The following is a 25,202-nucleotide window of genomic DNA, read 5'->3' on the forward strand; positions in this document are numbered from 1 at the left end:
GGTTCCTTGAGTTTTCTCATCTTAATTTTTTTCATTCACATACTTACTCGTATTTTCGGATTCACCAAGGTGAACTTGAAAAAAAAAATTAACTACGTAATTATACAACATACAATGTGTGCCATATGGGCACTGCCTTTTCGGTGTAGGTACATTCAATGCACCCTACTGATTTTACTCAAACAAAATTATCATACGACATAATAGATCTATTCGTAAATCCCGACTGCACAGAAGTCGTTGCAGAAATGATATTAGATAACACCCGTATTCACAAACGATGCTTGCTTAAGTGAAGCAGCAAATCGAACGCACAGCGTTGAATAGAGCTCTGTGATTGGTTTCTGAGTGACCATGTGCGTCCACGCGCACTGTGAGACCACATAGTAATGTTTGTGTATACGGGCGTAATATTCACCAAACATTGAATGCTACTGATTTTCTGACAATGGTAGAAAATTATAATATCTAGCCGTAAAATTTACTTGAACAGAAGTCGCAGCAGTGACGACGAATCTGCCACTTATTAAGTATCGCCATAAACTTTCCCTTGCATATTCCTGTGGTTGTAGACACAGCCTTACCCCAGCTTATGATTATAGCGCCAAAGTAGTCGCGCGTCGGCCGTCGCGGCGCTCGCATCTCAGGTATACCATGCTTCTGTACTTCGCACTGTGTTCGATGCACCTTGCACTATGCACGAAGATGTTACGATGCATAATTTAATAATTTTAATTAGAATAAATTTGGTTATGCACTAAGTAGAAACATTGTTGTAGAGCTCACTTGACAATAATTAAAATAAAATATCATGAATCATTAAACACTACGCACTATATTTACGCCAACATTGCAGTTTTGTAGAGCGCACATTAATGACAATTAAATCAAAAACACTTCGCTCTTTATGCGATACACAAGGCTAGTTGCACCACCTAACTTTGACCGTAACTTTGACGATAACCGGTGTTTTTTGTGTGGAGACACATTTTTGACGTTTGTTAAAGTTAAAATAATATGGTGCAACCCAGCCTTAGAGCATTGTTTTGTAGAGCACACTTCACATTAACTCGTAGCAATGAATAAATTAATACGATATTTGAAATTTGAAATTTGGAGCAACAATATTTTGATTGGTAAAGATAGAGACAAGGACTTTTTATTTTAATTAATACGATACTAAAAACTTGTATTTGTTATCTTTAAATAGATTTTTGAACAGTATTAATGAACTAATTGAAAGCTATTGGAAACAAGCTTTTAAAAATGTAAGCTTATATTATTTTAATCAAGATCTGTAAAAAAACTAATGCGAATTTAATGTATAGGGATGGTAATTTAAGTTACGCGATTTTTGAATTGCACAAATTAACTATTTGGCTAGTAACTAACTAACTATCTTGTTTTATAACTGTAGTTAATTTAGTAGTTAATTAGCAATTAGTTTTAGGCCTGTAAGCGACTGATGTTGTTCAATATTTGTATGAAACTTTGCGATTGGTTTGCGACTACACCCTTGTGACGATAAAATTAAGTCGCATTTTGAAGTTTAAGGTCAAAAGTACGGAATACTGAATCGTAAACTATTCGGGGATTATTATTAAATGATCCAGGGTTGCCAGTGTCGGTGTTAAAAAATAATACCATATCGTCGCCTTAGAGGGAAAACCTCGAGAATGCGTTTTCATGCATTTTATGCATTTCGGTCAATTCGTTCTGGATATAAATGCGGGTTAGTACTTTTTTTATACCTAAGAGGTTTTCACTCTAAGGCTATGTCTATCAGTGTGATAACTTAAAAATGTAATTTATTTACGAAGTTTGTACATTACGTAACTTTAAATCAGTAGTTCTATTATTTCAATTAGTTCTATTAATGAAATAAAAGTGTGTTCAAACGTCAATTTAGCAGATTTGATGGTGTAGAAAGAATACATTTAGAATTTTTATGTACTGATGGAATTTTAAGAAATTAATCTTCCGATTATACTCTTTTGCTTTCTTGTACGAGTAGTAGGTACTTATTCTTAGGCTGAGTTGCACCGCCTAACTTTGACGGTAACTATTACGATAACCGGTGCTTTTTGTATGGATTTTGACAGATTTTTGACGTTTGTCAAAGTTAAAGTATGATGGTGCAACCCAGCCTTATTCTTTTTCGGTTAACAAACATAAAGTAGGCATTTTACAAACAAAACTGTGTCATGTAATAAAACTAGTCACTACCAATATTAAGGCTGTAATAACCATTAGCGAATGCTAAATTTTTTCCACTGAAATCGATTTTTAATGGCCAAAAGGCAAATACGCATCGGCACCTTTGTTGTGCCGACAAAAGCGCCGACAACTCATTGTACGAGCAACAATAGTCTGATAGTGCAGGTTTATTGGCGTCACGTCAAGCTTGACAGTGTAGATCTTATGTATTCGCAATAGAGCATATATTACAACAACAGATTTTAGAAAGTTTAGTTTGTGATGGCTGAAATTCAGATTAAAATTTTTGGTGTAAAAGCGCCTTTAGATACATAACTTTAGTGTTATGGTGCCGTCTTTTATTGCTTTACTGTTACTCGTGTTACGCTTCAGTCTTTGGCTGATGTATAGTCGGCTGAACATTTACTTTAACTTGTTTTTGAGCACTTTCAAAAACTCTACATTTTAATTAATCCAACTGTCACAACAAAAATAACCTAATTAATTTTGTAGAAATCATTATTTCTTAGATAGAAATAGTTAAATACTTATTTATGCCCATTTTCACCATCAATTCCTAATTTTAAAATGACCCCTACGATAACAAAATTCCTGTTATGTGTTGCCATAGGGGTCACTTAAAAATTAGGGATTGATGGTGAAAACAGGCATTAGATTCCTAACAATATACGAACTCCTAACATATTGTTATCCCTTTAACTGGTGATGCCTAATCGTCGGGCACGATTTTTTGAACTTTATCGAAACGAATTAAGCCTTTTCAATTTTTTTTCGATAGGTACCGGTTAAAACCATGATTCCGGGAATAAATTCTCGTGCTCATCGCACAAATATTTGTCCCCAAAGAGATTCTAACCGAAACTGGCGGTGCAGCCCAGTATCAACCAGTAGGTCGCTAGAGTAATAACCACTTTATGGCTGAATTGCACCACCGAACTTTGACAGTAACTATAACGATAACCAGTGCTTTTTGTATGGAGTTTGAAAATTTTTGACGTTTGTCAAAGTTAATAAGATGGTGCAACCCAGCCTAAGTTATCGTTAGAGCTGATTAGTTTGCGACAAATAATTGTATCCTATGTAGTATCTTTTTATCAGTCTATGGTTCGTATTACAAAACAAAGTTTAATAAAAGTCAGATTGGTTTAAAAAAAAATTCAAACAACATTTAGCTTAGTGCCTCATCTAGAATTTCAGTTTTCTTTCAGCCTTTATTAGGCATTAATCACATACGCCTTTGACTACATCTACTTGACCAAAAGTTTTAACGACCTCGCACAGGTGACCCCGTTTCACACACGCGTATTGAGTATCAAAAATACCTTTTAATACAATACCAAACGTATTTCAAACAGCATAGAGTTCCAATCCATTTCTGCATAATAATAATACATTTCGCAGTAATGCACAAATCAAAAAATCATGCAACTGCTTGTAAGAACTTTCCATTGAATCATCTATCCTTTTGAACGGGCAAGATTGTCTAGTGAACAATTTCAGAGGGAGATAGATATATTTTTTGTGAGATAGACGTAATGGTTCCCACAATGATTACCTTCACCTGAGAGTTTGTAGGGGTGGAGTGGTCGATGTTTGAGATGTATCGATCAGGAACAATTTAAAAATAAAATTCTAATTTATGAAACATCTAATAGTATAGTGTCGGGCACTGACCAGGGTCATAAGCAAAATAATATATTTAGAAAAAGGGTGAATAACTTAACTCTACATTTTCGGGTCTCATTCATGGAAATGTATTTTAATAATGATTTATGGGTAAAATAAAATATTAATTTAATTAAATTGTGGACATACCTACTTGGCTTAATTAATTGTTCATTTTTATTAAAGTTATATTAACGTATTATAAAGGACTTAAAGTAAGTATATTGTTGAATTCAATTCTCTGTACTAACTAAAAAAAATTATCGATACACAACACAACACGCATCGCACGTCACGTCCCTACGAAGAATGCACCTTGACAGCACTAAGGGAAATGGTTTTTTTAATCACATCAGTCTTCACAATATATCATCCCTTTATTTACTCAATGCGTTGCTACATATTCGCGCACCGTGCTTTGTCCGTATAGATTTTGGGGCAAAGGGGTCGCATCTTTAGAAGGCGATTGAATTTTTTGTGCAATGTCACAGGCGGAACTATTTATAATAACGTATGGGAACTACTTTGATAATTAAAAGTCGTTAAATAATAAGCAGTCTATTTTTAATGGGGAAACTAATTATGGTTCGTCAAGAACAGAACTGATTAGGTTTGTTTTAGTCTAGCCGCAGACTATAGACTTTTTTCGGCCGATAGTTGGGTCGGACTATCAGTATGGACATGTATGAAAGTGCACACACTACACCGATTGGTATCGACCGATTCCTCATACAAATCGGCCAACTAAAAGTCGGTGGTCTGCGCCTAGGCTTAGGTGATAAATCTGTCTTGTAAATTGCTTTGCGTCTGGAGGCGTGGCCGTGGTCAGGGATTCTTCCCCGTGGGGCCATTGTGATGGTAATCCCAGCTCCCAGGACTCGGGAAGTGCAGTAGTGGGTGACCCTTTGTGCGAGTGACCCAGTGGCAGGTTGCACGGTCAAGTTGACGAGACGGGTTTTGTAGTGGATCAAGTGCAGGGTAGCCGTTACCTGTTTGCAGCTTTAGATGTTTTTATAGTAAGATCATATGGAATAACGTATGGAATATACAGCAGATTGACGTATTTGACTGTTGATAGCATGCGCTGCACATTTAAAATGGCTATTGGTTAGACTCGTTAGAGTAAGAATACATCCGTTTGATGTATCTAATACCTGTATTTACTCGTAAAAACCCGCCAAACATCCACAAATCTCCTTTATTATTCAGCAACAAACAATGCGTGTTAAAATCTTTCATAATTTAAGTTCTGAACAAACAATTTCTTAAGTAAATAACTTGGTTTAAAACTTATTTGCGTGTTTCTTTTCAGTGGAGCTGTTTTCACAATTATTTGCTAAGCTCTTTTGTTTCTCATATTTTCACCCAAAAATCGGGAGTTAGTGGAATTTGTAAAACAGAACCTCGGAGTACAAAATAATGGTCCGGTAGGTTCTATTGTTCAAAGTTTTGGATATTTTCGTTTCGATTGTGAACCTTGGCAACGAAGATTTTCGCAGAAAACCTTTCAATTATTTTTTGTACATTATTATGTTTGGTTTACTAATACTTCTATTATCGCCCACACGAAATTTCGTATCTGTATTACTTATCAACAATACGCACAATAAAATACACTGGTATTTTGAAAAATAACTTAAGTGTTTTACTTTCATCATAGGCTAGCCTAGGTACTAGGAAGGTACCTAGCTTATTAAAACACAAAAAAGTAGGAAATTTTTAGACAAAACATTTACGTGCTCATTCTCAAAAAAATCTCAAAAGAATCGTTCTCTAGTTCCGTAAATCTTTACATTTATAAAACTCTATTTTAAAATTCTTCCGACTTTAGACCAAGCGATGCATCATAGTCCTTTTTGTTCTTATCAAAACAACCTAATCCAACGTAATGACTGTGCGCTGCTTAAAATCACGTTTGCGCTCTATGCTAACAATTTTCATAGAATCTTTCGTAGGCGTAGTGCAACGCGCATTTGGCGCCTAGCAAGATACACGGTTTTTTTACAACAATTATTAAACTTAAATTCCTTAACCACAACCCACAAACAAGAACCGACCTAAATCTATTCAGAGAAAGACTAAACTCGCGTACAAATCTAGAAGACAAGGATGAAATCTAAGTTAATCGCTTACAAAATCCTGATTCTTGAAAGTAGCCTCTTTCCTAAAACGTTAAGGTTGATTTTCTTTTGTAGCCATTCGTCCTTGTTCCAGGATAATAATAATGCGTTTTTTGTTATCCGAGCAAGACGCGATGCACCGGCTGTCTATGTGTGCGTCTTGTAGCAGATGTGCCTATTATTACGTTTGTGTGCGAGTATAGTCCGACGGAGTTAGTTTGACACTTTATAGCTACTATTAGTAAACTAGTGAACTATTCTTATTGACATAAAACAGTAAATTCAAGAATATGCTCATAAAATAAATGTCTATGTAACTGAAATTACCTGAAATGAACAATGAACGTTATAACTTTTATTGTCAAGTGTATACAGACATAATGTGAAAAATAACCGCTGAAGCTCGACTGATTATGTTATAAACAGTTGCGTGACATTTTGACATTTGCGTAAAAAGAAAAACTGAGGCGGCAGTTACAGAGTGTGTTTAAGTCCGGTAATTATGCAAAGCGAAGTTATTGATCCCGGCCCGACACGATTGTGCCGTTAAAAATGGGAAAGTTTACCGAAAGTTGTCAACTGGGGATGCTATGGATTGAGTTATACCTAACTAGTGATCAGAATCGGACGTTTGATTTGACATTCATTTTTTTAAACTTTAGAGTTTCACCTTAATTTTTCGACAAGGATTTATTCGAATATCATTTACAGAACTTCTCGTGATAATGTTTTGTAATACATAGGAATTTTAAACAGACTTGTTCCAAGTGTTACAATTTAAAACAAATTAAATTAACAGATTCAAACGAAATCAAATCACTGAGAGATAGGTAACTGTGAATGACATCTTCCTGAAAACTTTTTATGTTAAGTGCCAATCGAAGATGGAAGTTCTTTTCATTAATAAACCATAATAAGCTAGTAATTTACCAAGGGAATTCACTTAAAATATGCATAGATTTTTGTTAAAATAAGAGACTTAAAAATCACAAATATCTATTTATTGACTTATTAATATTATCACGATTATTCCAAAGTCAAATAAATCAGAATATTTCATAAATAAAACTAACTGAATCACCTAGTTCAGTGTGTCAAAATCCAAATGGATGGCGCTCTGTGTCAAATATCAAAACCTGTAGAGTCGCGCTTAACAACATAGAAAAGTTTTTTTTGCACCTTTGCCAAGCTGTTCTCAGGAACATGTGGACCGCTACGTTGCTAGATCAAACACACTATCCTACCGCCATTGTAGTTCCTCTATCAATACTTTCCAAAAAAATCCTTGCACACCATCTATCTCTTTCTAATGATATGTTTCAAACATCCACGAGAAAGAGACGACAACAGTTTAGAGACGCTTCACATAATTGCTTCCAAAATGAATAGCTGTTAAACAATGAGTTTGAAGAAAGAATGACAAAAGCATTGCAAAGTTTCTTTATTTACAGATCTTAGCTGGAACTTCATTTATTGCACTTAGACAAAGAGTTTATTGTTTTGTTTTGTGGTTTTTATTGAACTGCCATAAAGGAATCATGCTTTGTAACTAGAAACAGGTGTATCTAATTTTATAAATCTTAAAGATTTTGCGAGGAAAGTTTTTGACATTTCAAAAGAAAAGTCAAGTAAATCCGACATAACTATGAAGTAAAATATGATAGTTACTGCGAGAGCAAATCAACCTTCCGCAAATTAATGAATCTTACTATAAAGGAATTGGGTTCAAGATCCTATGGACATCAAAACGATGTGAACGAATGTGAGTTGCCACTCTTACGATGTGAAAGATAGTTTGAGTTTTTTTTTCTATCAACGGATTTTTTTTAAACTTTCTCGTTTTGAACATCAAATAAATAAACCATAAGTGAGTTTGTAACTTTAGTTATACCCCTTCTGAAAATGACCTTGGAGCTATTTTAGTGTTAAATGTTAATTATTAAAAGAGAAAATTATAATTATCAATTTAACCGGTCAAAACTTTTTCAATGTTATTGTAATTTTTTTACATAATTTTGTGCCGATCTATGATTGTAAAAAAATTAAGTCGTAGTTGCACATTATGATAAACATTGTGTAATGGTGTTACCTTATATAGTCGTGTTAAGTGCTATTTTATCTGATGTACTGTTGTAGATTCAACAGCACATCAGGCTATACATTTTTTTTTGCAAAATCACATCTATTACGACAAAATAAGACGCCACAGTGTTTACGTTGACGTGCCGTCGTCTGTACAATCGCGGAATCATCAACCTTGGTTATTAGACAAATTTAGCCCCTATTTTATACAATACGCTCGTAAAGTTTTAGGGTGGAATGTGTCGTTCGAATAGGTATCAATTGACATAACTGCTTCCTTGAACTCCCCTCATGGCTACTTAAGATACATCTCAGTAGGTTCGTATCAACTTGGTATAATACAGTCAAGCCTGACAAACACCCGCATTCACAAAGATGCTTGCTTGTGAAGCAGCAAATCGAACGCACAGCGTTGAATACAGCTCGGTGATTGGTTCGTGTGTCACTATGTGCGTCCACGCGCTCTCTCGCGCATAGTAATGTTTGTGAATACAGGCGTAATTACTTCACGCAATATAAGTACATTATGTAGGTACTTAATTTTCGTTCCAAGGAGTGATGAGCAAGGGTTGCAAGGTGAGGGAAGGATTGTGCCTATAGGCATTGTGGGATCGATTTCAATTCAAGAATCTGATCCCTTAATTATCCCCTTAAGGAGCTACTAAGTAAGTCAGTATAATTGATAGGTATCGAGGGTCTGTTTACTCTGCATTTTCAGATCATGGTTGCAACACAAAATAGTAGGTACATCTTTCTTTGTCAGTTTTGTTAGTGATCTCTCTTAACGGATTCGAATGATGATAGATTAGTCTGACTTCTCATTGTTGAGGAGATTAGTTAATTTGATCACACGTTGATCACATGTAAATGTCATGTCAGCGAACGTAATTTAACTTTGCTGGTTCATCTCAATATTGACTATCATTTAGTGCCAAAGCAACGCTACTTTTCACTTTTCTTTTTATGAGCAACCTTACTGCACTATCTTATACTATGCCATGCTGTAAGCTGCCGAAATTTGCTATTACAAACAACCAAATTTAATATCATGGCGAGAAATCACGTTACCGAATTAATTCAAATTATTACACACGCCCTTGAACCTTGTGCCAATATTTACGTTCGGAAGTAGGAAATTTATACGCCTGCGTTAACGATCCTAGTAGGCAATGATTCGATTCATTAGGCATATCGATGTACAGCCACAAGTGCTTGTGCACATGCTATACAGCGCTTAAACGAGCAATAGCTGGATATAGGTAACTTTATCTGTCTGTATGGTACACTTCGCAGTACTTTTGGTCTATCATATGAGGCGTAATTGTATGTCTAAAAATATTGAGCTCTTCTTACTTTTTTTTGAGTCTTATCAGATATAAAAGTCATGTTACTATTAAAACCAACTTAACTATTAAAAGTATTCCTCAATTTAGTATCGCAATCGTAATATAAAGCGTGCCAAAGAAGCGAAGATGCTAATTACAGATCCTTGAGGGATTTACATTGTTAAAATGTATACCTCTTTCTACTATTATTTTTATAATAATATCACTATTAGTAAATAATGTGCATCATTGGTGTGGCTTTGTTATGTAATGCATACTATCATCATAAAACTTGCCACCAAACTTGCGTCCAATTTAGTTTCTTTCTTCTTTGTGATAGTGTGAAGTATTTTCACGACAAATTCTTAAATATCATAAAATAGAATAGACAGTTCAATATAGTACCAAAGCTGCCAACGTAGAGCGCTTCGCATGACTCGCTCTACATTTCGATTCTCTATCCGACTAAAATTAATTCAACACAATCCCACCAAATGAACCGGGGCAGGGCTTGAAGGTCTCTTTCGAAATCATATATTATTGAATAAATGTATGCAAATGGCGACTAAATATACCTACAGCGGAGGTTCTTACAGACATTCCAAAAAAGCATTAATTGAGTAACGTAAGTGCGCCTATTAACGACCCCCCAAAATTTGTATCCTATTACCGCCCTATTTTTCTTTCTTTCATAAAAGACATAATAACAGGTTCCAGAAAACACGTTAGCTAAAAAATATCTAGATATGTTTATTGACTATCAAAATGATTAAAGTTTGTGTTCGTAAATAACCAGTAAATGGAGTTATTTGACATTAAATGAGACGCGCCCGCAACGGACGCACTTTTCATACTGACGCGCTCCCAGCTACTTAAGGTGCACCTTGTTATTAATTAGCGATTTTAACACATTCAAAATGAGTGTACCAATATGTTTTTGCATGATAATATTAATTCGTACTTTAGTTTCCTTAATAAACCCTCAACATAGCCCTCTGGCTGTATTTTTGTAGCTTAAATACAATTTTAAATAAGGGCGGTAATAGAAACACTTTTCATAATTTGGTTCCTAATAACGACCCATGGCGTTGTTAGAATTTTGATAACGTTTTTTATTTTAGTATTTATATATTTAATTACGCATTTAACCTCGATTTTTTTGTCTTGATCGATTCATAAGAATATTTCACATAATTAAATCAATTAACGCCATACGTTTATTGTCATAGGTTTGGCATAAAACTGCAATGAACATTAAAGAATATCTCTAATAATGTATGACAATAGATTTTATAAAAACCTGTTAAATTCTAATTAGTATCTATTTGATATAAATTAAAACGTAATAGAAATGATACTTCACTGATCACGTCTTCATTAAAGTAGATATTTTAGCTGGTTACTGTTTTTTTTTTACGGTCGCTAATAGAATAAAGTAATATTCATACTTAATTCTATTACCGTCTCATAACTATAACGCCACCTGCGAAGACTTATAAGCCTGTATTTTGTGTATAACTAACATTTATGACATGACACCAAACCAATCATGCGTTATCACAACAACTATGTAACTTTTTAAGATCCTTTGAATAAAAAAAATAATTTAAAATAATTATACAGACAGTGTCCAATTGTCCAAAGTTTAAATTAAAATACACAATTACACACAATTAAAATCAAAAACATAAGTCAAAAACTAATTAAAAATTATAGTAAAATTAAAAATAAAAATAAAATATTAAATTAAAATTAAATTAAAACTCAAATAAAGTTTAAATAACGACCCCCACTAATCACTAGAACACAGGGTACCGAAAAATCAAGTATAATAGAAGAATTTATTATTTTACTATTTCTGCTTGATTATTTATTTATTTTCGAGAAGCGTGCCCTTTATCTTTTAATGATACTGGAATTTAAAAGCAAAACAAATTTAACTTGAAAAAATCAAGTGGTTCCCGAGCCTCTGAGCGGGAATCGAACCCGTGTCTCTTGGAATATACCCAATTGAAGAGCAATATTCTTAGCGGTCGGTAATAGAAACAGAAAAAACGTTAATAGAAGCACACCTCGTCTATAGGTCGGTAATAGAAACAACTGCTTTTTCAGATTAAAATACTATTTATTAATTATTACGTGATTAAATACTCATTGTTACTACTTGAATTCAAAGATCACTTCATCATTGTTATAAATAAATTAAAGTTTCTTTTCTATCACCACGTCTTATATCTAATTTTCTAACGTTTATCCGAAGTGAGCTTAAACTGGCGGTAATAGGCGCATTTACGTTACTAGAGTTTTAAATTTTGGCATGGTAAAATTGTTTTGTCTATACTTAATATTATAATAATAAAGAGTTTCTTTGCGTGACCGTGCTAATCTCAGGAACTACTGGTCCGACTTGAAAAAATATTTTTGTGTTGGATTAGCCCATTTATCGAGGTAGGCTTTAGGCTATATAATATCACCCTACAGCCAATAGGGGCGGAGCAGTAAAGAAAAATTGTGCAAAAGCGGGAAATATTATTTAAACTATTTTCACGCGTACAAAGTCGCGGGCACAGCTAGTTATTTTGTATTTAAAGGACATCTTTAGAATCTATCGGAATGATTCCAGACATAAAAGAGATGTTACTAGTATTTCTGAGTAACCAAAACCTCTTTTATATTCTTCTTTAATCTAGGTAAAGCAGTTATAAATAAATGTCTATACTTGTACCAGATTAAGAGAACCTTTCTCTTAATCTTTTCATCTTCAAATATTATTGATAGTCGGTTGAAAGAGGATTATCATATTCAGTATATTATAGTCTTTTCTATCAAAATACATGAACATAAAAAGCATAAGCGTTTTATCGACAACTTACAATATTATATTCAGTACTCTGATAGTTCAAGATGACGTTTTTTTAGTCAGGAAATGCGAGTGAGGCTCTCCCTGCATGATGGGCATGGCAGGGTCTTACTCACTAAAACCTGACAGTGTCCTTCAAAGTCTTTGGGACGGAACTGAAAGTTATTATCCGGATAGGTCACGGTGACGGGACTTTACGTATATTATCTATTTTAGGTAGGGATTTACAAAATGTGATTTGTTCTTGTTGCAGAATTGGTGACAGAATGAAGTGCGCTCGCCTGAACCTCCAAGAGAGGTCACACTCGGTGACCAGGCGTCCTCCTGCGCCAGAGAAACCACAGAGATACTGCCAGAGGAGGATGGTCAACCCTGACCACAGCGAAGACCCTAGATGGGCGGATATTTTTGACAGGTAGACATAACACAATACAATATTTGAGCTGGAAACTTCTGTTAACTACTTACTCAAAATCAAAAATTTTATTATTAAGCTTGCCCTACCACCACTTCGGGCATCATATTGATGATGCTGAGAAAAGGTGGCGGAAGAAACTAGGTCACCTTTGTCAGCCCTCAGTCACCTCTGTCAGTATAACAGGCTTAATTATTTATGCGTAATTTAAAAGTAAATTAAAGACATCTTTTGTTTCAGATATCGTTGCACTCAACCCCAAAACTTCAATGGATACATGTACGCTTACGAAGGCGACTCGGCCCGACCATATCAAGATGGGCAAGATTTAGTCCTCACGGTCCAAAACCTTAAATTTCAGGGAGAAGTCCAAGACAAAAAAAGACCACGGACCAGTTTCAAATATAAATCGCTTTCAGAAAACAGAAGACACAGAATGTTCGTGAAGCAAGTTGTCGATGATATTGAAAACTTTGAAGAAGATAGATCTTCGGAATTGACAAGCTACTATTTTGATGACTATGTCAAATACATATTGAGTGCTGAACGGTCGCGACCCTCCTCTAGCAAGTCAAGCATATTCTTACAAGACCTCAGTAACAAATATAGAGAAAACAAATCTATTCAAGTGGACAATAAGTCAGTATCAGACACGAAAAAGCCACGCAAAGCAGACCCAAAGAATAAGATAGCAAATAAACAAACAACATTCAAAACAGACGATGGTAACATTGATCAGGAAACTGATATGGATACAAAATCAACACACGATACTAAAGTGGCCTATCACAAGTCGGGAAAGAGAAAAAGTCTAACCATTTCAAGGGCTCAAAGTCCAGAGACTATTCAAGTTATTAGAGTCGATGTTGTCTGTAATTACAGCTCGAGCTCAGTTTTATCTGATTGCGAAGAAAATAAAAGGGAAACTAGTACAAGGCTGACTGAAAAGGACATAGAAAAAATAGATTTCAAAAAACCCCATTTCGCTGATAAATATTTGCTGACAAACACAATTAAAAGTATTAATGAAAATCTGTCCTGTGGATCCAAAGTTACTTTGCTTTGTAAAACGTTCAAGTTGACAGATAGATCGAAAGCCGAAAAGAAGCACAGTAAAAATGTAAAAGACGGAACTAAAAGCAAAAACAAAAGCTCCAAGTGATGTTTACATCAAATGAAACTTCAAAGGAGATGATTAATAAATGAATCATTGTAATCGCTGTTTGACGTATTATAGTTAGCAAACAAAAGTTTTTGTTGAGGAAAACAATAGAGTGTCAGTCAGTACGCCGAGTGGATAGACACCGAATACCTGCGAGCAAACCCGGGCGTCGCTATGGCGCCACCCTTACTTTAGACCTGTGGTACTCAAACTGTCGGCATATTGTCGGAACGTTTGCTCGGAAAGATACTTCCCAAACTATTTAGCTTAACACCTACAGAATGTATTTCAAACTAATTTAATTTAACTGTAGGTATAAGATACCTGAGATAGATTCCAGCTTGTTGTATTGAAATTCCAATTCTACATGTGAACAAAATTTGCCGTTTATTTTTAAAATATGATCGTAAGTAGGTATCTTAAATATCTTTCTTTGATACCTATACTGCGTCATATTGGAAGTTTGTCGAGTAGAGAACTGAATGTATAAACATTACTACTATGTAATACTATGTATATTAAAATAAAAATCTAAATAGTTTGAGAACCTCGGACGAGTTATTTAAAAAAAGTTGGACATACATTTTTCACACACCCTGTGATTTAGTGCGACGGTGCGCACAATCAATTTTTGAGAAAAAACAAGTTAAATCTTTAATGTTGAAACTGAGGAAAAAACTGGACGCATTTTGTAATCGATCTTCTATTTTTTAGTTAACGCAGTTTTGGGAGTAACATGATAGGTTATTTTTATGTCACTCACAAATAAATTGGTTGAAACAAACTAAAATGTGTCTGAATTAAACTGACTTTAAAAGAAATAGGCAATAAAACCTGTTTTTTTTGTGGTTGAATTATTAACGAATCATTGAGAACATAGAATGAAAAAAGATTGCTATTCACAAAAACTACCCCTATCTTGTCTTATTATAAGTATACGATGACGAGTATCTTAAAAAAAAATTCCTGAAAAAGATTTTAAAAAAATTCTCATTCTTATAACATAAAACTAAAAATGGGTAAAACTTTCTTATTGATAGATATTGCGTAGAGTTATGGATTGACTGATTATGATGTTTTATAACAACAAGTTGATTAACCTAGACAAACGTCGCTCGCGACTCGCGAGCTAAGGAGGCGGCTAATACCCCTTGCTAATAAACGCAGTTTCAGAAGGGTCTCTACATTTTTAGGGGTCCGATAAATTAAAAAACAGTTGTCCATATGTCTTACCTATTTGCCTGTTATACATACTGTTTTCTCAAAAATGGGTGCAGCCTAGGTTATACTTGAAATTAACCGAATTGGAGTAGAGCACTTTTTTTCACCAACCATATAAGTGTATATCTATGTTAATTTTAAAAAGCTGAAGAATTTGTTTAATTGTTTGTTTGTTTGAACGCGCTAATCTCAGGAACTACTTACTGGTCCGATTTGAAAAAATATTTTTGTGTTGAATAGCCCATTTATCGATGAAGACTTTAGGTTATAAAATCACCTTACATTAGGGGCGGAGCAGTAAAGAAAATGTTGTAAAAACGGGAAATATTATTCAAACTATTTTCTCGCGTATGAAGTCGCGGGCACAATTAGTGTGTGATAAACAAAGAATCTTCCTTTGGCAGTGAATCAAACTTTGATTTCAAAATTTCAGAAAGCTATATAAGCTATTTGAAAGAAAGAGAGTGGGAGAAAAAGGGATATTATTGTGTAGAAAATAGAGGAAAACAATTTGAGGAGATGCGTCAGGTTACATACTTACAGTCCGGCTCGCAACTGGCTAGCTTTTTCCATAACAGTCAAAAGACATTAAGCCTTAGCTACCCGAACTTACTGACTACATTTGCTCTGCGGGACTGATATCGAGTTACGGTTCTGTACAACTTGTAACGGAGAGCGAAGCGAGATGCCTACGTAACTTTGATTTGAACGAATGACGACGAACATTCTTCAGGGCAAACTACACAGTCTGAAATAGTCATAGTCATAAATAATACTAATTTTGGTATAGAATCGTTCGTCTTTCGTTCATTTCAGCCCAATGACGTCCAATGCTGGACAAAGGCCTTCCCCAAGGATTTCCATAAAGACTGGTTCTGCGCCGCCCTAATCCAGGCACCTCCCGCGATCTTCACCAGATCGTCGGTCCACCTAGTGGGAGGCCTGCCCACACTACGTCTTCCAGCTCGTGCTTCTCGGTATGAAATACAATTATTTAAATAGGTTGGGATGTTAAAAATATTTTTAATTTATCGTTACTAGTAGTTAGAGTAAGTGTATTTTTTTGCAAATAACAGCAAGTACATAAGATTTGATTTAGTTTTTTGCAATTTAGCATAAAATTATAACTAACATAAGATTTATCTCACAGAGATAAAGTTTGATGTATGAAGTGACACCTACAATGATTAAATATCTACTCTATCACTGTTTGGAAGAGAAAATACTAATGTCACCAACATCTTTTAAAACCATATTTCAAACAATTTGGTGGTGAATGAATAAAAATTGCCTGCTTATGATAGCGGGTAGTTTGCCAATGTCAAGACAGCAAATAGGCAATTTTATGTACATATTATGCAATATTCGACGGCCTACTTTTTATGCACTAATATTACAAAAGCAAGGTGAAACTGTGGGTGAAAGTTAGTATTTTTCAAAAACTTTTTCATAAGAGATTACGTAGAAAAAATCTTCATATAGTTAGCAAGAAGTAAGTCCAACGCTTTAAAACTAGAATTAAAAGTTAAGTGTCTACAAAGTAGGTTTGTTAGCAATTGAAAGTACGTTAGGTCTTTAGAGAGAAGGTCTTTTTAATGCTCTAGTTACCTACCTAAATCCTGAATTTTATTAGACTTCTTAGTATTTTTCTGCAACTCCACTCGCACGTAGGTATTTCAACTATTTCATAGCAAGGAAAGTAGGGTTTCACCATCTTACTTTAACTATAACAAACGTCAAGTCTGTCAAATTCCGTATCTACAGATAAAATGTAGGTATAAATGAAAATGTAGGCTTCAATTACCAAATAGGAAAAGCATGAAATCACCTAAATAAAACCTTGAGGGAAAATGAAAATTAACATTTTCAAACTAAAAAGGTCGAAGGTCAATCTTTTTGAAATCAGTTTCACATCTGCGGAGTTTACCTTTCACAAACAAAACCTTCTGTTTGTCATTACATCAGACAACACATAATGTTTGCAACTTTGCAAAAACACCCAATATAAAATCTGCGGAATAATTTCGACAGTGTTAATACATTTAGGGATTTGGGTCTAAGGAGAGTCCTGTGAGTATAGAGTAAAAAGCTTTTTTTAAGTTGAGCAGGTGTTTCATTGATGAGAATAGGTTTCTAATACTACTTTATCCTTTACCTCTGTCTCCAAAAACCCTAACGTCTATTACTATTACAATCACACATTCGTCATAATCATTTAATCATAATCATTTATTGCTTCATAAGTGTACATAGGTGGTGATAATAAACTCAGTCTCAACTTATGACCCTGTAAGGGTATTGCAAATCTTGTATCGTAGGTACATCACTAAATATTCTACAATAGTTATTCGTACCCACGTAATAATTAATATTGATCAATTATAAAATTAATTAGTTCATCCCTATTCATACATAATTTTCATCATCGTCATCGATAATTCGCATTAATCTAGTGTTTTGTACTTATAGCAGAGCGATCTCGATACTGAAACCACAGTAGATAAATCATATGCTGTGCTGAAACTGTCGCTCAAAGAGGATAAATGAATTGAAAGTATCACTATTGGTGGTCATTATTAATATGAATCGGTCAATTCTTATTCCGTTCACCCAATTCTTAACCTTTAATTGGTCAGGTCTGTTAGACCAAAGCGGGATATAATTTACCCCTTTCAAACGCGGCCGCACGTTTCTGCTTCACATTAGCCGCGATTTAGTTGCATCTACGCCGTATTGTGTCATTCCATGACACATTGCATTTGCATCGAATCGCTGAAACGCAATTCTTTATGTTTTGATACTTTATATTCGAAGAAAAAACAAATGGCCTTGAGACAAATGTACCCAGAATTCATTTGGAAAATTGCATCATGATTTTTGAATGTTTTATTTTTGAAATGTAGGTGACCTGATACGCTAGATACTCGTATTGTGAGATATGAGAGCAACTATCATTCGTCAAATAGCCACCTGAAGGTTTCCAAGTTAATGTGTTATCAATATTTTAGACAAAAATCTTATTCATTTTACCCGACTGCGCCAGAAGGAGGGTATGTTTTGTGTGTTGCTTGGTAACCAATGGTCACTTTCCGTGATGGAACTATTTAATGGTGTAAAAGCAATTTTGGTGCTCAGAGATTATCAATTGGATTAAAACATTTTTCTTAACTGCCAAAGAATTTTCTGAAATGAATGATTGTTGAAAAATGTGCGTATGAGAAATTAAGTTCACTATGAAATTTTGATAGCTTCAAAAGGGTTGTTCCTTGAACTGGATATTCATGAAAATCAATACAAATCCACATCCCATAGTATGCGTACTATTGCGTACACAACTATGAATAGTGAACAAAGGTGCGAGCAGCGATCGCTGCGATGATTAACGATCGAAACGGAAACGTTTGTGAATATTAATTTCTACTAGAGGTCACCACCGGGCTAGCAAGTGTGACAGGCACACCGAAAGGATTGGTGCGCTATGGGCCGCCCCCCCAGAAGGGGTGAAGTGTGTGTGCCGAATTTATAGGTGTGGGAGATGGAACTTCAGGGCAGCCAAAGGGTGAGGAGCTCGGACCACCCTCTCCTGGGGTGTGTACCCCCCAATTTGCCCTAGTCCGGCTCCCCGCCTCAGGCTCCCCGTTCCTGTCCAAGCGATAAGAGGGAAGAGGGTGAGCGTCAAATGGACGTTTTACGCATAATTTAGAGCAGTAAATGGATTCGAACAGTCTCCATACAGCATACCTACCTCGAAGGCATTAACGTACTGATTTCACGAACACACCGCCGCCCATCATTACGCCGACGTACCGCGCGAAGTCTATTACTTTCTGCTTCGGAATATTTGATATTTCGAAGAAAGGTCGGCTCATAAAATGTGTAAAGAGTAATGAAAATGAAGGCACTCGTAATTACGGAAGTTTTTTTAAATAGTTATTTTTAATTATGTGAGGAACTCTCGTTGCGGAATAGGAATGACCATAGAAAATTGGAAAATTTTCGGCCTCTATGCCGAATAGCATTTAAATATTTCGCGTGCATCGATTTCGGACGTTAGTTGTATAGGTTTAAGGATTAATTTCGTGTGCATGGAGGGGAAATTTTCTGCTAGTATTTTCCAGGAGCACGCGTTGGCTGCTACATCTCTGAAAACATTTTATAGGCAGCTAAAAATTGTATTATGTAGGTAAGTACGGTCAACAGAGGAGGTACCTGCTTGCACGCTGCCCATATAAAGCGTTCGCGTAACCTTATTTGGTGTTACAATAAGGGTTACAATTGCATAGACTTATCTCTTTAAGATTAATAAGTGCCGGGCTTTGGCGCTGCTAATCAAAGTCCATTTTTAAAAGGTCTGACTGATGAGGTGATATTAGTGAGAGTTTTTCTGGTTACTTATGAGCTATAAAACTAATTTTATGAACGAGTCCCTTAAAACATTTTTAATTGGTTCAAGACTAAGTTCCACCTGCAGCTTCGCTTGGATAAACCTCGCTTTATTCAAATTCGTGATTGAAAGGAAAAGAAACGAATTTTCAGCATGTGATTAATTATGGAAGAGACCTTGATGAAGAATATTCTTTTGTAAATAATAAACCTTTAGAAATTGTGATTCAGTTGGTGAGTATTTAGGCCCAGTGGAGTACTAACATAATATTAAAATTGAATTTGAATTCCCATTTTGTTTGCTCTGTTAGATGGCAAGCTACTACGTTAAAAAATGTTTTTTTAGTGTGTTGAAGTAGCTGACCCTCTGCTGGATGCAGTCCCATATAAATGAGGGGTCGTGCTTGACTGGACATTTGACTGGGAAGCGAATTTCATACAAGTAAAGTCGCGGGCTAAGTTAGTACATATTTATAGCTTAAAGAAACTTTAAGAAATAATTATCTTTCTTATAAATTGAACTATTTGGGACCTTAATCAAGTACAATATCATAATGTTTATGTGTTATCAGGTAAGTAGGTTATCAGTTATGTAGGTTTCTTTGTCCGATACCCATAGGTATAAGGTTTGCAAGCTTGGGACTAGGTTTCACTGTGTCGAGTGTAGTTTATATTAATTTAAAAAATCTGAGACATTGTAAGTAAAATGAGCCCAAAGTCATGTAACTCTACAATATTATTTGTAACTGTTTCAACATGTTTTAACTTTATTTTGTTCTAATAGTTTTAGAGCTAGATGGTTGTGAAAATAGAGTACGAAAATAATAACGTAACTACTTATTCAAACGATAAGAATTTACACATTTACTTGAAATAACTGGGGAAAACTAAGTAACATTAGCATTTTGAGTGCGAGAAAGTTTTCAGGGCTTTTGCTTAACTGTATACTTCAGCCGAAAAAAGTACTATGTACCTAATTTGGCTTTGTTTAAAGGGTCTACCTGTCTTTTAACTAATACAGATTATTACTGTTAGCTAAAATATCGCAAAATGCAATCCTAATTTGGGCCTATTGTGAATTTTACTTCGTCACCGTATTCTTATATTTTTTTAAACCAACCTCGGAACTTATTTTTGCGTATTATTAATACTAACATGAATGTAATAGGCCATTATTTATTATAAATGTTACTGTATAGAATCTATTTCAATAAAATAGCAGATAAATACACCGCTGACTGTACCATTTGCGTGTACAAGCGCACTGAGCGGCGACTAGAAAAGTTATGATAAGTACGACAATCAAGCAAAAATGTCGTTGAAAATTGAATCTTATATCATTATGTCAAGGACGAGAATGTTTGCACATTTTTTGTGCAAAACTTTACTTACTGCGCGCGAATACTTGCGAAATAACCCGTTCGTCATGCTCGTGGTAAACCATGAATGTTTTGGTTATCAGTAGTTTGACACTAGTTTGCTGAATATTACCATCATTCATTCTTTCAGTGCTATTACTATAGGTACCTACTAGGGATGTTATGGATATGTAGTTTCGGTTATGGATACGCTTACGGATATAGGAATAATATTATACCAGTTTCGGTTACGGATATTTTTTTCTTTCGGATATTCGAAAGATTCGGTTACGGTTACGGATATCTGTGCTTTAGAATGCAATTTGCAGTAGATGTCCAAAACGGTTCATTCATGGCCGCACACTTTACATCGAATAAAAAGTAGTAAAAAAATAAAAATTGATACTAGATGGCATTATAAAGGTAAATCAGGCTGTGCCTTTACATTTATAATGCTATACAAAACACAATTTAAACTGCCTGCATCCGAAACTATCCGAAACTTTTGAATCGGTTACGGTTACGGATTTGGATATTTTTTTATTTCGGATATCCGAAAGTTTCGGTTACGGTTACGGATATCCATAACATCCGTGGTACCTACGTAATAAATATGAACTGAACTAAACGCTACCCTTTTTATCGAAACGAAGTACAAAACCCGTTTTAGAATCAAGTATACTCGTACATTTAATTTTGTATTGGCTGAGTTTTGATTGATTTTATGCTTGACCGTAGATTAATAGTTGAGTATCATTTTATAATCTAAATACGAGTATATAACTCAAAGGTGACTGACTGACATAGTGATCTATCAACGCACAGCCCAAACCACTAGACGGATCGGGCTGAAATTTGGAATGCAGGTAGATGTTATGACGTAGGCATCCGCTAAGAAAGAATTTTACGAAACTCCACCCCTAAGGGGGTAAAACAGGATCCACGCGTACGAAATGGCGGGCGGCCGCTAGTAGGTAATCAATAATATAAAAATGAATCGCAAAATGCTCGCAAATCGCTTACCAACAAGCACATAAGTAACTCAACAACACCTGGACCAAATTTAATTTTTTTTTAAATGTTCGTTGAAGGATGGTTGTTATGGCGAGAAAAGTTCAAATAATTTCCGGGAAATCCCTAAAAAAAAACTCGAAACTTCACCCCTAAGCGGGTAAAACGGGAACCACGCGTACGAAGTCGCGGGCGGCCGCTAGTTTAAAATAATTTTCAGTCATTTGCATAGAGCCACTGCACGTGTTATGGTCGGTTACAGTTAGAAATGGTATACTGGGTTATTCCCACCGTTCCCACTGCTGCAACTTCTGGTGTTCCTGGTTTTGCAGCTTGACCACAAATAGGAATTTAATTTGTCTCAGGGGAAAGTTAAGCCGTCATTGGACCTGCAATGATATTAATCAAAGGAAGATAAGGGCCCTCGCCCACGGCGACTTTTGGTCGTGCGTTTCGTAAACGAGCGACAGCATCGCTACTAACGCGCGTTAGTTGCATTTGAAACGCACTACAGAAGTGATGCCAACGCGCTACCATCGTGCTACAGCAGCGCGACTGCATCGCTACAAAAATTCGCCGTGGGTGAGGGCCCTAAGATGGACAAGGTGGATGACAGATGACAATCAATCGTATAAACTTTACTTCAAGCTAATTAATGCATTTATTGTAAAGAAAGAAAAAATATACAGGGTGTTTGGCGGGAGGTTAGACAAACTTCGTATATTAATATTAAACAATAAAAGTTGTTGAAAACACGTGAAAAAAAAATTGAAGTTTCAGGTCAAATTTTGGAAAAAATTAAACAAAAACAAAAATGACAATAAAAAAAAAAGTAGCTCACTTAGAGTCAAATAGGCGAACTTGTATTCTTTAAATGACCTTACCTATACACCTACGAAGTTTGTCTAACCTTCCACCAAACACCCTGTATATTTGGTACTAAAAATTAAAATCGCATAGGTACTTTATTATTGCAAGTAAATTGGACGTTAGTTGGCTATTTAATTCTTTGCTTTTTAAGGTCTTATTGTCGATTTGCCACAAAGTCGATTCGTCACGAAAAAAGCACATGTAAGTTCAACACACTTTTATTATTTTGTTGCAAATTATTTTGGAGTATTGACATTTTTAATATGGTTTAAGAAAAATTTACTTTCAATCTACGGACCTAAAGTTCTATGAATCGACTTTGTGGCAAATCGATAATAACCCTCTATAAGTTAGACGCCTTTTTGGAAGATATTAGGTTGTCATGTCGTCTCGTTCTATCGCAAAGCATCGCCATTTGATGATAGCGAGACCAAAAACGGAAATGGATAGTTAACAGTGTGGCCGTGTGTACCTATGAGACACTTGAAGGTTTTGGTTGACTCGAGCTCTGAAGCGTCGTCGTTTTAGCCAAATGACGTCCACTGCTGGACAAAGGCCACCCCCAAGGTTTTCCACAATGAACGGTCCTGTGCTGCCCGATGCTACTCTCTCCAAGAATTTTTAAGTTAAAGGGAATAATCAGCAATAAGTAATACCTACCTACATATTATAATGTAATAATATACTCAACATCAAATAAATCGCACCTTCCGCGACGCGAACTTTAAAGATTTTCTTCTGACACAATCATGGTGCCCCAACAATATTGGTGTTATTTGAAAGCCCAATAAATAAACTTCAAGAAAAACACATTTAATTTTTTTAAAAACAATTAACAGGTACCATAAATGTGACTTGAAAAAAGGCCTCACTTTGGGCTCACCTCTGGGATCAATTAGACCAGTTTTTGTAGTTATAGAACCAAATAATGATCTTACGTGTCCTTTTTAACAGATAGATAGCGATTAATCCCAATTTAACAGTTTTATAGCCATAAAAGTTGGCTCAAACGTAACTACCTATTTTTTGAAGAAGTGACTCTGGACCCATCTAAAAACACATTTTTGGGATAAAAACCTTTCCTTTAATGAAATGAAGGTTAGAACTAGGCTTTCAAATGCAACCAATGTTGGTGGGAAGTGGGGATGCATACGTTTGAGAAGTGCTTGTCGCGGGAGGTGCGATTTATTTGATGCCGAGTGTATTATGATTTCTTTTGATATTTTCATGCTATTGTTAATGGCTGGATAGGTGATCATATTTTGTTATTTACGATCTTTTCTACACCCTATTCAAAGACAAATAAATAATTCTATTTCTCTTTGAATGTTTTTAAGTCTGATAAGTTTCAGGCACTGATATTTAGTAATAGATATAGGTGCTACACTCGGACACCCATCTCAAACAACTTCAGGAGACAGTATCGCGTAGTAAATGCGCATTTTGGGCATTCATCTAGACAATGTTTGTCTGTCAAATGTCCCTGAATCCGGTCCAGACAGCACTGGGAATTCTATGCTGGTTGTTGATATACGCACGACACGCTCGTATTCACAAACATTACTATGACGTCTCACAGTGCACGTGGACGCACAAGGTGACACACGAACCAATCACAGAACTCTATTCAACGCTGTGCGTTCGATTTGCTGCTTCCCTTAAGCAAGCATCGTCAGTGAATACCGGCGTTAAGTCATAGACAAAAATCCAAGCTCATTCACATTGGTATCTTACTAATATAAATGCGAAAGTTTGTATAGATGTTTGTTACTCTTTCACGCAAAAACTACTGAACAGATTTTGATGAAACTTTACAGTACAGATCTGTGACAAACTAAATTTCACGCGGGGGTGATGCCGCGGGCAAAAGCTAGTATCGTAATAAAAAGGTCAAATAAAAAGAAAGCCTTATACTAGGTATTTATAGTATTTGGTTATGAAAAGACAATAAATACACGTCATTTTAGCTAAAACTTCTTATTTAATTTTATATTTATTAGCAGTAGACAATTATTTTTCGAGGGCACCCTGTATGTGTAAATGTCACTATGTATATCTACTACAAGTCCATGAGATAGGGTTAGTATACTTTCAGCGCTCATCGCACTATCTTATGCCCCAGTGGGATTCAAACACGCTACCGCAGATGGTGTTGTAGTCCGGTACGCAAACCACCAAGCCAGCTGATTAGTAATTTATAAGTGAAAGTTACTTCCTCTTTGAAAGAGTTAGAGTTTGTTTAAAATGATTAACTCCGATTTATATTTAATCCTAGAATTGAAGACTTGATTTGACATAATAGTGATAGTAGTATCAAGTTCACTGAAAAAAAATGTTTGGTTACTGCTTACACAACAAAAGTTACCACCGAACTAAGTGTTAACTATAACCAAACTAAGTCTAGCTCACTACAGAATTATTTGTTTAATTTACACAACATTTTGTTCCTCATAACCAAAGTGTTCGGTGGTCACTTTTGTTGTGTAAGCAGTAACCAAACATTTTTTTCAGTG

The 25,202-nt window shown here is 35.3% G+C and overlaps 1 protein-coding gene and 1 long non-coding RNA gene across 2 annotated transcripts in view; both read left to right on the forward strand.

The window, feature by feature from the left end:
* Positions 1–25,202, forward strand: part of LOC135086893 (uncharacterized) — a 192,484-nt gene that overhangs the window by 44,836 nt on the left and 122,446 nt on the right. The gene's annotated exons all lie outside the window — the stretch shown is intronic.
* LOC135086863 (uncharacterized) lies at positions 630–14,557 on the forward strand. Its single transcript, XM_063981685.1, has 3 exons — positions 630–647; positions 12,523–12,684; positions 12,925–14,557. Exons 2-3 carry the CDS (start codon positions 12,536–12,538, stop codon positions 13,844–13,846), a joined length of 1,071 nt encoding a protein of 356 aa, XP_063837755.1. The 5' UTR covers positions 630–647; positions 12,523–12,535; the 3' UTR covers positions 13,847–14,557.

The sequence above is a fragment of the Ostrinia nubilalis genome, chromosome Z (genome assembly GCF_963855985.1).
Source record: "Ostrinia nubilalis chromosome Z, ilOstNubi1.1, whole genome shotgun sequence".
Taxonomy (NCBI): domain Eukaryota; kingdom Metazoa; phylum Arthropoda; class Insecta; order Lepidoptera; family Crambidae; genus Ostrinia; species Ostrinia nubilalis.